General features: G+C 46.8%; 1 protein-coding gene across 1 annotated transcript in view; it reads left to right on the top strand.

The window, feature by feature from the left end:
- The window catches only part of LOC307229326 (uncharacterized protein), an 18133-nt gene extending 4596 nt beyond the window's left edge, over positions 1-13537 (top strand). The window contains exons 2-9 of the mRNA XM_079999303.1: positions 3636-3730; positions 4646-4727; positions 5434-5722; positions 6993-7070; positions 7585-8732; positions 8962-9791; positions 12017-12274; positions 13238-13537. Of these exons, the coding sequence (XP_079855429.1) occupies positions 3636-3730; positions 4646-4727; positions 5434-5722; positions 6993-7070; positions 7585-8732; positions 8962-9791; positions 12017-12274; positions 13238-13491 (3034 nt within the window). The 3' untranslated portion in view covers positions 13492-13537. The remainder of the gene's footprint in view (positions 1-3635; positions 3731-4645; positions 4728-5433; positions 5723-6992; positions 7071-7584; positions 8733-8961; positions 9792-12016; positions 12275-13237) is intronic.
- The last annotated feature ends 2749 nt before the right edge of the window (positions 13538-16286 follow it).

The raw sequence follows: 16286 nt of genomic DNA, 5'->3' as shown, positions 1-16286 counted from the left end.
CATGCATATGTGGGTCTTGACTATGGAGTTGTTTGTGTATTTGTGCATGCATGTGGGTTGGCAGGAGGGGCCTGTGTGTGCGTGTGTGTGTGTGTGTGTGTGTGTGTGTGTGTGTGTGTGTTTGTGTGTGTGAGTGTGTCTGCCTCTGTTTACGTGTGTGCGCCTGTATTTATGTGTGTGCTGGTTGCGTGAAGGATAAATTGTGATGTGTAAAAAGAATGGAGAGAATCATTGGAAGACAGATGGATGAGTGGAATGGGGGAGAGAGAGAGAGAGAGGCTGCAGGTTCAGTGCCCAAATGGAGGGGAGTGGGAGATTTAGCTGGCGAGAAAGTTCTCACAAACTCATTCAAGCTGAACCTTTACACACACACACACACACACACACACACACACACACACACACACACACACACACACACACACACACACACACACACACACACACACACACACACACACACACACAGACAGACTTGCACAAATTCAGGAAAAACCAAATTAATCCAACAAAACTATAAACTCTTAAGTGGAAGTCGTACATTTCTGGGAAAAGCTGCTACCTGTTGGGACCCCAAACTGTTTCCACTGCACTGAGAGAAAAGAGCCATTGGATTCTTGAGGTCTCAATTAAAAATTTGGAAATTAAGGTACAAACTTGTAAGTTTAGAAATTGCTTAGCAAATTAATAATTAATAATTAATAAGAAATAATTCAGCAAATTAACCCTTTTTTGCATTGATCCAATCACTCAATTTCAAGTTGAGTCATTGGATCAGAGTGAGTTCTTCCTCAGTTTGTCTCATTAGCGAAATTAAAAAAAAACAACTTGTAAAATTGGATCTGAAATGAGGAATCGATCGCGATATATTGTTTCCCTTCGGCAAAGTGTAGAATTGAACCTGTCGTACGTGGACATTTACATTTAAAATGACAGATCTAGTTTGGGGTAATTACATTTTTTTCATGTGTTCAGTTTCCCTCATTATAGAATCAAGTCACTTTTCTGTAATATCTGTGGTGTTTGTGCTGGATTTTTGTGTTGTGTAACTTTCCCGTTATGCGTTGTTTCCTGATACCAGTCTTGGTACTGAGGCATCCCTGAAATCTAACAAAAATAGGATTTGGCTGAATAATACCGAAACACAACAGCCACATAATTACCTTGTTTTGTTATACAGTAGGCATCATTCCCTGTTTCATTCAGAAAGTTTCAACAGAGCTGCTAATAATATTTTAATAATCATAAAAATGAGAAATGGTAATTCTTCATTTACATTCAAATGATAAATCTCAATTAAATGATAAATAATAATCTCACTTGGTTCTCTGCTCTTCCTGCAATTTGCCGTTCTCTTTCCGTGAAACTTAAAAATGTTGTTTGTCTTCAAGCCAAAAATCTGTCCATTTCAGTCGAGATTATGGATTAAGATGGATCAGATTTACTTCTTCCCTCTTAAAAGAAAAATGTTAAAACTTAGGAGCAGCACAACATTGTTTGGGGAGGAAGTAGTTTGAGATTGAGGTGTCACAAGAAGTGATACATCAGTAGATGGCAAAATTCTGGAAAACTAGTTTTTCTACCAAAACTGCTCGGTAGATGACAATAGTATCAAGTAGAAGATCGCTGCTTGTCCACATGCAATGACATTTGGGAAACCTGCATTGCATCTCGGGAACCTCGACCAACACAAGAAACCGCAGCAGCAGCCCAGCTAGCGGCGCTGCAGGCGGCAGCACCGCGCGATCCACGCTGCTCGAAGGCGGGTCCGCGATGTCAGATGAAAAGAGAAACCCTTCAAACCTGACCGAGCACCTGTAGGACGACATCCTGACTCATTTTTAGCTCAAGCAGGTGTCAGCTGCTTACAATTTATGTCAAAGTGACGTTTTCAGCGAGCGATCCAACATATGGTCCAAGTATTCTTCGTCTGAAATAGGTGTAGCTCCAGCGCGCCGGAGTGCTGGCCGCGGTGTTGGGCCAGCTGTGTTCAGACTGTACCTGAGACCTGTAGCCGTCACGTCTCTCGTCAAATAATCACTTTCAGACGAGTGGTCTGTCACCGTGCATGTAATTGTTCACCACCGCTTGCACCTCTGCGGCGTCGACTCCCTGATTTGTGCTACGGTGACGTCCCTATTTGATTTCATATTTGAATGATCCTTTCCCCCCCCTCTTCCTAGCCTTACATCTACAGTCACATGACCACCACACAAGCTTGCATTCGTTATCATTGTGATAATAACTCTTTAGAATTCCATCTTCTAAACAAGGTGCTGTATTGACATGAGCACATATCACTGCACTTGCACGTGTGTGCGTGTGCTCCCCAGAATCAGCGGTCCAGATGGAGCTGTGTGGATCAATACAAAGACAGTGGGTCTGGTTGATATCTCTGCTGAGCGACTATCTCTCTCTCTCTCTCCCCCTCCCTCTCGCTCTCTCTCTCTCTCTCTCTCTATCTCTCTGCTCTCTCTCTCCCTCTCTCGCACTCTGCTCTCTCTCTCCCTCCTTCTCGCTCTGCTCTCTCTTTCTCTCTTGCCCTCTTTTGACTTTTTTCCCTGACTGTCCTTTTTTCCCTGGCGCCCCTTTTTTCTCCTCCTTTTTCTCCGCACTTGAATACACACTGAAACGCAAGCACACACACTCCCCCCTTTCTTTCTCTCCCCCCTGCCTCTCTCTCTCTCTCTCTCTCTCTCTCTCTCCCTCTCTCTCTCATGCGCGTGCGCACACACACACACACACACACACACACACACACACACACACACACACCCAGTAATGAGCACTTCAGAATCCAAAGCACGATCTTTCTATGGCCTACTTTTAACAGCCTCCAATGTCATGTGAGTAAAAAATAGACTGACGGAAAACAATATTGAGATCTGCGGTAGCGGCACTGGCCCACATTGACAGACACAAGATCAGTTTGATTCCTGGATGCGCGGCGGTCGCAGCGGGGATTTAGGCTCAAAGGGGATCATGTCAGATGAGCTGCTTGGCCGCTCTGCACTCGTACAGGTGGCTTCGCACGACTCGCGCCCACGGCGGAGCGCCGCTCGTAGAGTCTCCGTTAATGTTAACCTCGGCCGGTGGAAACAGCTAGGTGGTCAGCAAACGCAGCGTCAATCAGACAGAGAGGAGGGTGGAAACTTGATGGAGGCTGCTGATTTGTAACAATAAGAGTTAAAATGTTAACGGCAGGATGTTTCATTTTGGGGTCCATGTTGGTGTCTCTAATTGGCTGAGTATCAGGAGATCATTTAAACTAAGGGAGCCTTTTCATATCTAATTGATGGCCATAACACCCAAAACCAAGACCAATAGACATAATGATCATGTAGTTGCTGGTGCTGTATGTCTTTTCAGTATGTGTGTGTGTGCGTTTATACTGTATGTATGTGTGTGTATACTGTATGTACGTGTGTGGGTGTGTTTATACTGTATGTATGTGTGTGTGTGTGTGCGTATATACTGTATATGTGTGTTGGTGTGTTGTGCTGGAAAGGAGGATAGTTTGGATTGATCCGTTCGGCAGTCATCAGCTTATCGATCATTCTCTTACCTGATTGATGTGAAGTTTAGCCAGGAGGTTGATTGATTAAATGACAATAAGTGTGTGTGTGTCTCCCCAGGCGTGGTTGTGGAAGGAAAAGGAAAGGGACGCCGGTGAAAGTCTTTGTCACCCAGAACGAGGAGGAGAACACACCTGAACACAGTTTCAGCACAGGTTTGTGTAAATAGAAATATATATCTTGGCGCCCGCCCACACGCACGCATGCTAGCACGTACACACACACATACACACACAAACACACAATTATCAGAATGATCACACACACTCACTCGTGTGTATATCTGCGTGACTATGTGTCTGTGTGTAAAGGCATTCCAAGCATTCCATGTTTATTGTGTGCTTGGCTTTTGGTTTTGTGTGTGTGTGTGTGTGTGTGTGTGTGTGTGTGTGTGTGTGTGTGTGTGTGTGTGTGTGTGTGTGTGTGTGTGTGTGTGTGTGTGTGTGTGTGTGCGTATTATCCATTTCATTTGTGTGTGTGTGTGTGTGTGTGTGTGTGTGTGTGGGGGGGGGTGTAAGAGTATGATTGTGTGTGTGCCTGTGTCTGATCCATGTGATTGGTGTGGGGGCAGGGTGTGTGTGTGTGTGTGTGTGTGCCTGATCCATGTGATTGGTGTGGGTGCGTGCGCGCATGCGCGTGTGCGTGCGTGCGTGTGTGTGTGTGCGCATTTGCCTCTGACCTACTTTTTGATTGCGTGTGGTGCACCTGTGTGTGTGTGTGTGTGTGTGTGTGTGTGTGTGTGTGTGTGTGTGTGTGTGTGTGTGTGTGTGTTTAGCAAGTGGGGTTGAACACCCCACTCCTGCGTTGATGTTCTGTGGTTTTGGTCCATAATTTAATCACCACACTGACTCCAATTCAGTGGCTGAATGGATATTCATTAATTAATTAATAATAATATTAATAATGAATACATTATTATAATACAACAATAATATTACAGTAATACTGTAATGATAATCACAATAATCTCTTACATTTATTGAATTGCAGTACTTGTTACTGTTTCTCAATCACATATTTATAGGGTTTTTGCGCCGTTTGTGTGTTAAACTGATAAACTTGGCTCTTAGGTGATCGGAAGGAGGCTGCAGAGAACAAACGATCCGCTCTAGATGGACCTTTCTACAACACAAACCCCGCTCCTCACAACTGGTGAGTCCACTGTGTGTGTCTGTGCGTGTACGCCTCTGTGTGTAATTGTATTTAATTGTATTGATTGATTTGCTCGCTCCATGGAGAATACTAATATGGCTCTGAGTGTTTGATGTGTCTACATGTCCACGTCAAACTTTGTTTTTGGGAATAGTGTTGATGTGTGTGTTATATTAAGTGATTTGTTGTATCAGAATCATTTCCAAATGAAATTAAAAGGTTAGAAAGGTTTGTCGCTTTCTGTTCTCTTGGGTGGAGATGGAACAGTGTGGCTTCCCCTCAGCCTCCAGTTTGGCTGCAAACAATGTCTTTCAGCCACTGCAACATTGCTCATCCACCACAATGTGTACATGTACAAACCACCAGCAAACCTGAAGCATCATTATTCATTATTCTTGACTTGACGTCCTGGTAGTTACTTTTACATGACGAAAAATAGAATATTTATCTTCACAATTCAATACCGGAAACACAGGACACAAGATTTCCAAAAATCTAAAAATGAACTGAAAGTAAAACTACAATTCATCAAGTTCGATCAAATGATATCCAACTATAAACTCAAATGGTGAATGGAAGGATATAAAAAAAAGTTTTTTTGTCAATTTACACTGTTTTTGGGGCACAGTCACCCACCATCATGGCACATCATGTGATCGTATTTTAATGTCACGTGTACCCCCGCCCCCACCCCACCCCACCCTAGTGGTCCATCCGAGCATGCTGAGGAGGGCGGTTCCGGTGGCACCAAGACCAGCTCCTGCTCCGCCTCCACCCAGACCTCCACCCCGGCCCCGGCAGCTCCCACGGGCCCCTCAGCGTCAGCCCCGGCCTCGGCCCCAGCAGCCGGCGCCCCCCCCCCCTCCCCGAACTGCCGCATCCGGGAGGTGCACTGCGGCAGCCAGGTGCGCCTGGTGGTCATCGCCATCCGAGACATCACCAAGGGGGAGGAGATCACCGTGGACTACAGCCTGACCGAGTGGGGCGAGAACCTGGTCAGCACACACACGCGGGCGCGCACACACACACACACACACACACACACACACACACACACACACACACACACACACACACACACACACACACACAAATGCATGCGTCTTAATTAAAACATTAACACACACATTCTACCCGATGCCTAAGACCTTATACAAAGATTCACATTATTTCTCACACACATGCACACACACACACATCCACATTGCATGTAACGCGCACAGTATGCTGAGCATGGCGTTACCATGGCGATGGCAGAGGTCCAGTCTCAGCTCTACCTGTAGTCCTTTGGCAACTGTGTCTTATTATGTGTGTTACATGATCTGTTCTGTAAACGAATCTCTCCATATCAATAAAGTAAGAACGATGATGATGGAAATCCACAAGGGGAATTTAAACATTCGATGGCGGTTATTACTGATCAGCATTTTGTAATAATTTGGTGCATTTTGTAATAAACGTCTCGATCGCAATAGGTAATGTGTTTTGCCGCTTTTTGTAATAACCTGCACACAGCGGTGGTTATAACATATTGCTGGGGTTACAACCCTTTGTGAGGAATTTTAATAATTCAAGGCACTATGTAACAATGCACAAAAATGTTGTCGCTGTCTTCCTTTATGTCAAGTGTCACACTTTACTATTGGAAATTTCACACTGACAGACAAAAACACACTTAATATGAATGAAGACAGCAATTTTGGTGTGCTATTACGTAATGCATTGAGTACATACTTTTCATTAAAAAGTTGTAAACCGTACTGCAGGTGTTGATACATAATAAAGTTCAAATTCATTTTTCATTCATTCATTTTGGCAAGTTGCTACAAAATGTGTAACGTTGTAACGAGGTCAGTTGTCAGCATTGAGAAGTCTCCATCTTCAAGACCTAAAATGAACGTACGGCGGCTTCCCTTTGCCGTCGTCGGAATTAAAAACAGCTTTTTTTTATGATGGTAGACGACAGATCTGTTCCCTCGTTCATTTAACTCTCTCTCTCTCTCTCTCTCTCTCTCTCTCTCTCTCTCTCTCTCTCTCTCTCTCTCTCTCTCTCTCGTCGCTATTTGATTTCTTACCCCATAGTCTGTTCGTCACCCTCTCACTCCCTCTCTGTGGCTCGTGGGTAGTTAGAGATTTTAAGTCCTAATTAACCTCTGTGCTAACGACTGGCAGTGGAAGGCCGCACAACCAGCCTCTGAGTGACAGCCGAGACAGAGGGTGCGCTGAATATTAACCGTCGCTAATGCCGGCCTTTCCCCCCCGCAGGGTTTCCGTGGTACGGTGTCCCCCGGGCGATACGAGTGCAACTCGGACACAGAGAACAATAACAACAACATCAAAAAGGTAAAAACATCAATTTAAGAACATAAAAAAGAGAACAAATCGAGACTTTTTGTTAACGATAACAGGAGATGATAACTGCAAATATTAAAAATGTGGTAGATTGCCAAAAGGTTGTCACACCTTTTTTCCACATTGCACACTGTTTTTTCTCGGCTTGTAACAACGAATAACTTGTTATGAACATCTTGAACGCAATACCGAATACATTTTGCAAGATCACATAAGGCAGGTATATCTGAGCCTTCTAGTGGAGTTTTTTCGTGTGTGACACTTGATATAAATGAAGACAGCAATTTTTGTGTATTGTTATATGATGCGTTTACGCATTATTACGCATTTATCTCATTATTATTTAAGTGGCAACCCCGCCATACCGCCACAATACCAATAAAAGGTTATTAGAAAATGCAGAAAATGTATTAATTATTGTGTTCAAGTACTCCATTATAAAATGCGGTGTTATCACATAATGCGATGCTGCAGTTGTTATAACATGTGACGCCTCCTCCCCCAGGAGGAGGAGCCTCTCCCTCTCACCTCCCAGCAGCAGGAGTACCTCACCCCCTCCTGGTCCCTCTCCCCCTCTTCCTCCCCCGTCTCCCACTCCGACGGCAGCGACTCGGAGCCAGGCGATGAGGACGGCGGGCCGCAGCCACGGGGCCCCTCCGCCCACCAACGCAGGAAGCGCCGTGGCGCCCTCTCCAGGAGGAAGATGCTGCACCGCACCACGCATGGCCGCTCCCCGCCCACGCCCCTCGCTGCGTCAGCTCACCCCGCCCAAACTCACCGCCCCACCACGTCCTCTCCTTCATCGCATCCGCCCACTCCGTCCCCTGCCCCCTCCTCTGCTTCGGCGGCCCGACCCGTGTTCAAGGCCCCAGCGCCGCTGGCCACTGGATCCAACAACGCAAGCGTTGCCAAGGCAACAGTGCCGACGGCGGCGGACGCACAGCGGCAGACGTGCGAGTACTGCGGACGCCATTTCAAGTCCCTGGGCCGCCACCTGGACAAGCACCACGCCCACCAACCCGACGTGTGCTCCGCCCTGGTGGAGCGCTACACGCAGATGCCCCGCCTGCAGGCCGTGCATGCACACACGCACACACACCCCCAGCAGCAGCAGCAGCAGCAGCAGCAGCAGCAGCAGCAGCAGCAGCAGCCGCACTCGCAGGCATCGCAGGGCACGGTGCGCAACCGCAGCACCGAGGCTCCAGTGCAGGGTGGTGTGCAGGACCTCTCCATGCCGCCGCCCACACTCACCGCTGCCAACCGGTCGCCGACGCCCGTGGGTCTGAACTCCACCCCCCCGGTGCTGACGCCCAGCAGGGGGCGCATCGCTGTGCCGGTGTCTGTCCTGAAGAGGAGCCCTCCGCCCGTGGCCGCCGCGCCCTCCGCCAGGAAGGGATCGGCTCGGAGGAGAGAGAGCGAGGAAGAGGAGGAGGAGGAGGACGTGGAGGTGGTGGAGGTGAAGAGGCCCAAAGAGGAAGACGAGGCGGACGTGGTGAGCCTGCACGCTTTCGGCCCAGCCAAAGAGATGGAGCGGCCGCCCAAACAAGCAGAGGAAGAGGAGGAGGAGTTTGGAGAGGAAGAGGAGGAAGAGAATGGAGTGATGGACGTGGAGGACGACAGCGGAGCGGAGGATAAGGAGAAAGATCTGCTGAGGTAAGGGCGGTAAATATTCCATATGGGTAACAATATAATGGATGTTATGAAGATGATGATTTTATTATTGCTTTATTTCTATATTTTAATGACAAAATATACAATAAAATTCCAGGAATTAATTAAGATTAAAATTGGATTGGTCTGAAATTGAAGGACTTGTATGCTCCAAATGAGGGTGGACAAAGCAGTTTAATTAATTATAATCTTTTGTTTTTCCTTTCCACAGCAGTTCGGGGCGTCTCCATATGCTTCCACTGCTGTCTTCGCTGTCCTCCCTCGTTCTGTACCTTCGTCGGCTGCAGCATTCTGCCTTCCTCTCGCTCTCTCGCCAGCTGCAGTCGGCCGAGGCGTGGCGGCTACTCTGCCACTCCAGCCTGGCGCTGCTTATCCTCTACAATCGTCGACGCGAGTGTGAGGTCTCCAAGCTCTCTGTGGCTGAGTTCCACGCCCGCATCACTCCCCAGTGCCCTGTGCCCGTGCCCCCCGGTGCCCCCCCGGCCCTCACCCCCCTGGAGGCCTCCCTGTCACCCTTCGAGCGCCTGGTGCTGCCCCATCTGCCCCGCGTGGGCGTGCAGGGGAAGCGGGGCCGCGTTCAGCCGCTCATCCTGCCACCGCACTGCGAGCCGTGCCTGGAGCTGCTGCTGCAGACGCGCAGCGACGTGGGCGTGGACCCTGCCAATCCCTACGTCTTCGCCCGGCCCTACCACTCGCCAGCCACGCCGCTGCGGGGCACTGACCTGCTGCGCAGCCTGGCGCGCTCCAGTGGCACCCGCAACCCGCGCGCCCTGACGCAGACGCGCGTGCGTCGGCAGGTGGCCATCCTCACCCAGCTGCTGCTGCTGGGCGAGGGAGAGGAGCCCGGCCAGCCGGGTGGCGGTGCCGTGGAGCGGCTAGAGCACTTCCTGGAGAGGGAGTACCACGTGACACAGAACTGCGCCGGCATCGGCCAGGACCCGGGGCTGATGGGGAGGGTGGGCCGCGTGGTACTGTGCGGGGAGAGAGACGGCGTGCTGTTCAGAGGGATGAGCCTACACCACATCTGCCTGGAGCTGGATGGTGAGATAACGATACTGATAACAATAATAATACTGTTAACAATAATAATACTGATAACAATAATGATACTGAGAATGATACTGATAGTCATACTGATAATGATAATGATACTGCCAATGATACTGAGGGGGGAAATGGATTGCGGCCGCTAATAGCACCATGAATTGTGCATCAATTTGCGCCCGCTATCTGCGCTGTCTTAGCTTCCGATTCACAAAAGATATTGCGCTAATGATATGCCAGTGCAAACACGCCCATAAAGTTTAGCTACTGTGCAATTTGCCCTTGTTTTGCGGCATCTGATCGCAATTATCCATGTGGCAGAATAAATAAGGGGAACTGCGCAATGTTTAACTTGACAGCTATATATGCTCTGATCGCGCAGGGAGCGGATCGGCACTGCTGCCTTTATTTTTGTCCATCAGATTACCACCAGGTCTCTACAGACGGTAATAGCATCACTCTAACTGCGTGTGGCTATTAGTGCTGGTGTTTCTGAATTGGACACTATTTGCAATGAGGCTCATTTGCATAGAAAGGGGAAAATTTTGCACCAAATGTATACATAATACCTAAATTAAATATGCGCAAATAGCACTGGTGCACCGAGACACTATTTGTGTGGCTGCGCAATTAACGGTGCACTGATACTGATAATGATACAGATAATGCTAATGATAATACAATGATACTGATGATGATACTGATTATGGTAATGATACTGAGAATGATACTGATACAATGACGGGTGGATAAAGTATAGACATGGAAATCAGCAGGAATCTCCCCATTTGATAAAACCTGGGAACCAGACAAATCTGTGAGCTCATGTTTCATTTGCTCTGGCAGATACGTCTGGCCCTCCTCCCATTCAAACAGATTTCCACCCAACCTGGCCAGGGTCAGGCCAATCACAACCGTTTTATCAAATATGAGGCGGGGTTGATACCTTGATGATACACAGGAGTGCTGTTGTGGCACCTTATCAAGATGGCTGCTGCTGATGAATTCGCTATCACGACAGTATTAAATGAACTGGACAGCATATTTTCTCTAAAAGAATAAACAACTGCACTTAAAGCTGTTGTTGATAGGAAAGATGTGTTTGCCGTACTTCCGACAGGATTTGGTAAAAGTTTTAATTTACCAACCTGCCCCACCTATTGCCATTTTTCCGTCGCTCAGTGCTACGTAACACGTTTCTTGCTCTGATTGGTTGTAGGTAAATCCAAATGCGTCCAGAGACATTTTGGTCTACGCCCGTTGATAAAGCCCCCTGGAAATCAAAAATGAACTGAGAGGTTCCAGACTAATACGCATTTGCGAATTGGTCTGGCAATGTCAGGCTACATTTGGTACTATTATCAGTACTATAAATTTGGGCTGGGCGTTATTGACAAAATCCAATATTTTTTGACAAATACATAAGATAACATATACATGAAAAAATATTTGAGAAACAATTGTGGTAGCTAGTACAGTGTGGCAGTTTGTCCTACCACACGCCACTCAAGTGGCGTTTTCAGGGACCTTCGGCACAGAGACACAGACGATGGGGTTGTAGACCCCAGTTTATTGTAGAGAGTGGGCTAGTTGGAATAAGCCCAAAGGCAGTTGACATGTGTCGTGACAAGGGCCTTATGATGGGTGTTTTACCTGGACCAACCTATGAGCAACAGCTAAGCAGCCACACCTGTCCTGGGTCTAGGAAATTGGGGCCAGGATCAGTGTGGCTGCTCAAACCACACCATCCCCATTGAAAGACAGAACAACATATATGAAAACTCTCCCAGTCAGGTCCGACCGATCAGCGCTAAAGAGGGCTGATTGGGCAGACCCGGTAAAGCTGCGCCATCTTGGAGCCAAGCCAGCCCTGTTCATGCAGACGTGGCTTAACCACGCCCCCTCGTCTGCCACATACAACTCTGGCTCACGACTCACGTTTAAACAAGCACAATATATTTAGGCCTTTGTGCGTGTTTCTTCTCCCTTTTCCCCCGTGTCCTTATATCGCCATCCCTCTTTTCTTTACCTTCACCTCCCCCTGCAAGAGGTGTCGGCCTCCTTCCTTCTTGCCGTCCTTCACATGTCTGTTTGTGCTTGCGTGGGAGGTGTTTTGCCAGCAGATTAGGGGATCATTTTCTGCTGTGACAGATGGACTAATGAAGTACTGTTTTATTATCTACGCCCCCTTCACACCTCCCTCCCTCCCTCAACCCCTCCAGTGATGTCAGGGAACTCGGCGGACTCCCACTCAGAGGGGGAGTCGGACACGGAGCCGCCGGCAAAGGAGCGTGCCTCCCCCCCGCCTCCCCCGCCGGCCCCCGCCCCTCCCCCCACGCCCACGCTGCTCTTTGTCAGGAAGGGCAAGAACAACGGGCGCGTCGGGCGGCCCAAGAAGATCAGGAACGCCCAGCCGGCGGCGGCGCCCGTCACCCCCACCGCCGGCAACCGCAGGAGAGACTCGGGTCAGACACCGTCAGGTCAGTCCCAAGACCCCGCTCCATTTCGGTGACTTAGAAAATGTGTGTGTATGTCTGACTGTGAGTCATGATGCTTCCCTGCTTATTGGGTTATCGCCTTAAACGCATTACTCGCACAGTCGTTCAACTCTTGTCTGTTTCAAACGAGGAAATCTGTTAACGCCACGTTATTCCATTACATATATCGGTTTATTCTGCTTAAATGCTGAATAATCATGTTCGTGTGAGGAAAAATAAGATAAAAACATGTTTAACTTTGCCATCTCAGCAATTGCTAATCTGTTAAATCTCAATGTATTGGAGCCATGGGAGGTTTTAAGGAACCTTGTTCGTGCAAATAACAACACAACAGATAATTTAAAGACATGTCCCAGTCAGACTCTTCTCTTAAATGGAGCGGTATGTGAGTGTGTGTGTGTGCCTGTATGTGTTTGTAAAGTTTTACACTGAATCCGACAAATGAAAACAGCGAACCACCAGTCAAATTTGTTTCTAAAGTTGTATATTTTTCAACTCTTGTCATGCCAAATGTCTGCTCTGACACTATGACTGGCATTGCCACTGTATGGCAAGCTGCCGTTACTGGAACCGGGGTAAAACTAAGTTATAAAATAAAATAAATAAAATAATGAAGTTATGATCGTTAATGTTAGGTATCACCATATTCACTATCAATAAATCTCTTTATATTAATGGATTGTGTGAATCAATTGGTGCCCACTTTGCAAACACTACATAAAGGAGGTTTTTAGCTTTCTTTCACTGCTTAAAAATGTGAAATGCCCAAACTAGCAATTGCAGTGGAGAAGCTGACATCTCGATGCATGCACTACGATGGCCAGGGTGGAGGATCTGTTTTCGGAATCAGTGTAAAGCGACTTAATTTGTATGTTACATGCAGGCCGTTTTTGCTCTTTGTAACTCAACTCTCTCTCTCTCTCTCTCTCTCTCGCTCTCTCTCAGGAAAGCGCGGCGTGCTGAAGCGCCCGTGGTCAGAGGCGGAGCGGGCAGCGGTGGAGGAGCACCTGACCCGCAACATCGCCGAGCTGCGTGTCCCTGCCAAGGCAGACTGTGAGCGCTGCCTGCAGCAGTGCCCCCTGCTGGTCAGTAACCACCGCGACTGGCGCGCCATCAAGTTCTACTGCCACAACCGCATCCAGCTGCTGAAGAAAAACCAGCAGCGCGACAGTGACCCGCAGCCCCTCATCGTGTGCTAAGGGCGGGAACGGCATGGGGGTGTGGGGTTTGGAGGGGTGGCAAAGGGAGGACCTGGCGGAGGCCAGGCACCGTTTGGTTGATCGAGGCGGGCTCTCAAATGTCGCTCTGTTCCCCAAGGCATGCACTACTCACTATTCCCGCGTTCTAATTTGAGCTCCAACGCTCCATACAAACATCAATTTGAGCTTGATTTTGTGCACTCAAAGCCTCAAATTACTGTGTAAACAAAAAGTCTTAAATTACTGTGTAATCTCTAAGGTCTAAGGTGCTCCTGTATCGAGTGGTGGTGCATTTATTTTTCCTCAACTTTTGGGGGCAAAACTTGGAATGGGGCAGCATTTGAGAAGACCGAGCCTGGCGGGAGGTTTGAGACGGTAGCACCGGCCGCAGCCTGTGTTGTATTATAAATGGACCTTTTTTTTTTTTAATTTCCTCCCAAAGTGGACACTCTAAAATTTTAATGTAAACGGGGGAGCAAGCCCCCCCCATTGTTGTTGTCTGAACATGGTTGAGTGGAGTGTTATTTTGTCCACCAGCATTAACTACATGATAATGTGTGATGGACTTCCATAGGACTTTAATCTGACTATTAACCTCTCCACTGGCCACGTGTTACCTTGTAGTGGCCGCTGTTATTAAAGTAGGTCTAACTTGTGCTAAGCTAGAACTATAGCCAGAACTTTCCTTAAACAAGCTTGTTCTTACACATAGTTAACTGTGCAGTTTGAATTTCGTTTGACTATATTTGGACCTTGATTTACATGATATGAGGTACACAATAGGTATTGGAGGACAACTTAGTCCCATTTTTCCGGTTCTGACAGTTTTATTAATGGAACACAACGTCACATGGGGGGGAGGGGGATAATTGTTGGACAAATTCCAAAGTGTAATAACGTGTCTTGTGAAAAATATTTTGATTGTAGGCCAAGAGGAAAAGCATAAATCCGTTGTGACGTGTTAAATACCTAAGATGTGTAGTTAAGCCGCAGAGTCCAGGAAGGTTAGAACCGCTTCAGGCTGTTGCTTGAAACGTTTTCTTTTTTGTTTGAAAACGAACAGGGTCAAGATGTCAACATCGCAACACTGCTTTGTCCGGGCAGCACTATGTCCACGTTTGCATCAGTCCTGCTGTTCATTTCCTGTGTTGCACATTTGTTGTTTTTTTTTTCCAAGCAGGGACAAACGGTGCTAAATGCTCCCGAGTCGTGTGTCATTTGTTTGTGGCAGAGAAATTTCCCACCGGTTGTATGAAAAGCTTTGTAAAAAGTTGTATTTCTGCCCATTTATTTAGAGAAACGTACGTTGCGTTTCCAGGAAAGTGTGTTCATTGGATATAAAGTGTAGATGAGTTGCTGATGTCGCCCTCTCATCCCGTCTTTCACGGCTACAGTTCGTCCCGTGTGCAGCTTAATTCGATTTTTGGCTTCTTTCGCTGTTGCTGAAATCTTTATCCGTGGGATTTAAGACCCATCACAGAACCTCAAGACAGATACTTGAAGTTATTTAAACTGTACTTTCGTGCTCTGGCCCTGCCAGTTACATTGTATATAACAAATATATTATATTACGCTAACTGGTCGTTTGTGCTAAGCTTTATGTCACTTTCCTCCCCCCACATTTCTGAGTTATTGCTATTTGTACATAAGCTTGTTTGTAAATAATACAGAAACACAAAGAAAAAACAACACAATGTATAAAATGCCTTGGTTATCGTGTTATGTTTTTCTTTTTTATAAGTCTTATAAAAATGTAAAGCTTTACCTCCTGTGGTGTGATTTATTATTTTAGTTATTCTGTTTTGAAAAGCTTTTGTTAAAATGATGTATTGACTATGTGTTAAATATAGATAAAATAGATAGCACCAGCAACATTGAACTAAATGAAAATGTGGACTGATTCTACTTTCTACATGGTTGAACCTCAACAAAGGGCAAATTATTATCAATTTATAATATAATTTATATGATTTTTTTTAAGACATAAAATAGATAATAATACGTAGAAAAAAATGACAACACCGAGTTAAAATTACTGAGCACCTCATGGAGTCTTAATGTAGTTATTGTCTTGTCCCTCTTGTAAATGATTGCATTAATACCAACTGATGCTTAAGGGCAAAATACAACATTGTTTTTTCAATTGTTTTGATTGTTTGGATGCTCGCACATACTAATTTTATTCAGTGAATGAAAGAACAAAGAGACAGACTAGGGACAATGCCAATTTCTTGCCGATGTTCCACTTATGACAGCGGCCACATGTTAGGTGCGTGAACGTCAGCTGATGAAAAAGAAAAAAAAGGCGGACCCCGCCACCATTAATGAGAACAGTATAGGGAGGAGAATATGTATAAAGCAAATACATTGAATTGCTGTTTATTAAAAAGTGTCAAACACGGAAGGTTAAGGTTTTTTGCGAAATCATTTTACGGATCCCCACTTTAAAAGCAGATCAGCGCGTATTCGCTTTCATGGCGCCAGTCTCGGATTTAGTGTAGTTCAGTATTTGAGACACAAGATGGCGAAGTCGGGCCATGCTGTGGGAGCCACAGACTACGTCACTGAACAGGCCGCGGGATGGCGTCATTCATTCTCATTGAAATTTGCCGCTTGAAAATACTACATTCCTACCCGAGGCCGCGAATTGGAGAGAGATATTTCACGTATAGTTGTATTTAATGGTCGTCTTGATTCCCGCTGCCTCCCGCACCGTCACCGTCGAACAGCGTCTTCTGCAGATCCTTACCCCGAATGGCGTCGTTCTACAACGACACGTCTCCATGTGTCCGCTG

The sequence above is a fragment of the Zeus faber genome (assembly GCF_960531495.2).
Source record: "Zeus faber genome assembly, chromosome: 4".
NCBI lineage: Eukaryota > Metazoa > Chordata > Actinopteri > Zeiformes > Zeidae > Zeus > Zeus faber.
The sequence above is the reverse complement of the archived record's forward strand: the minus strand, read 5'-3'. Positions and strand labels throughout refer to the sequence as shown.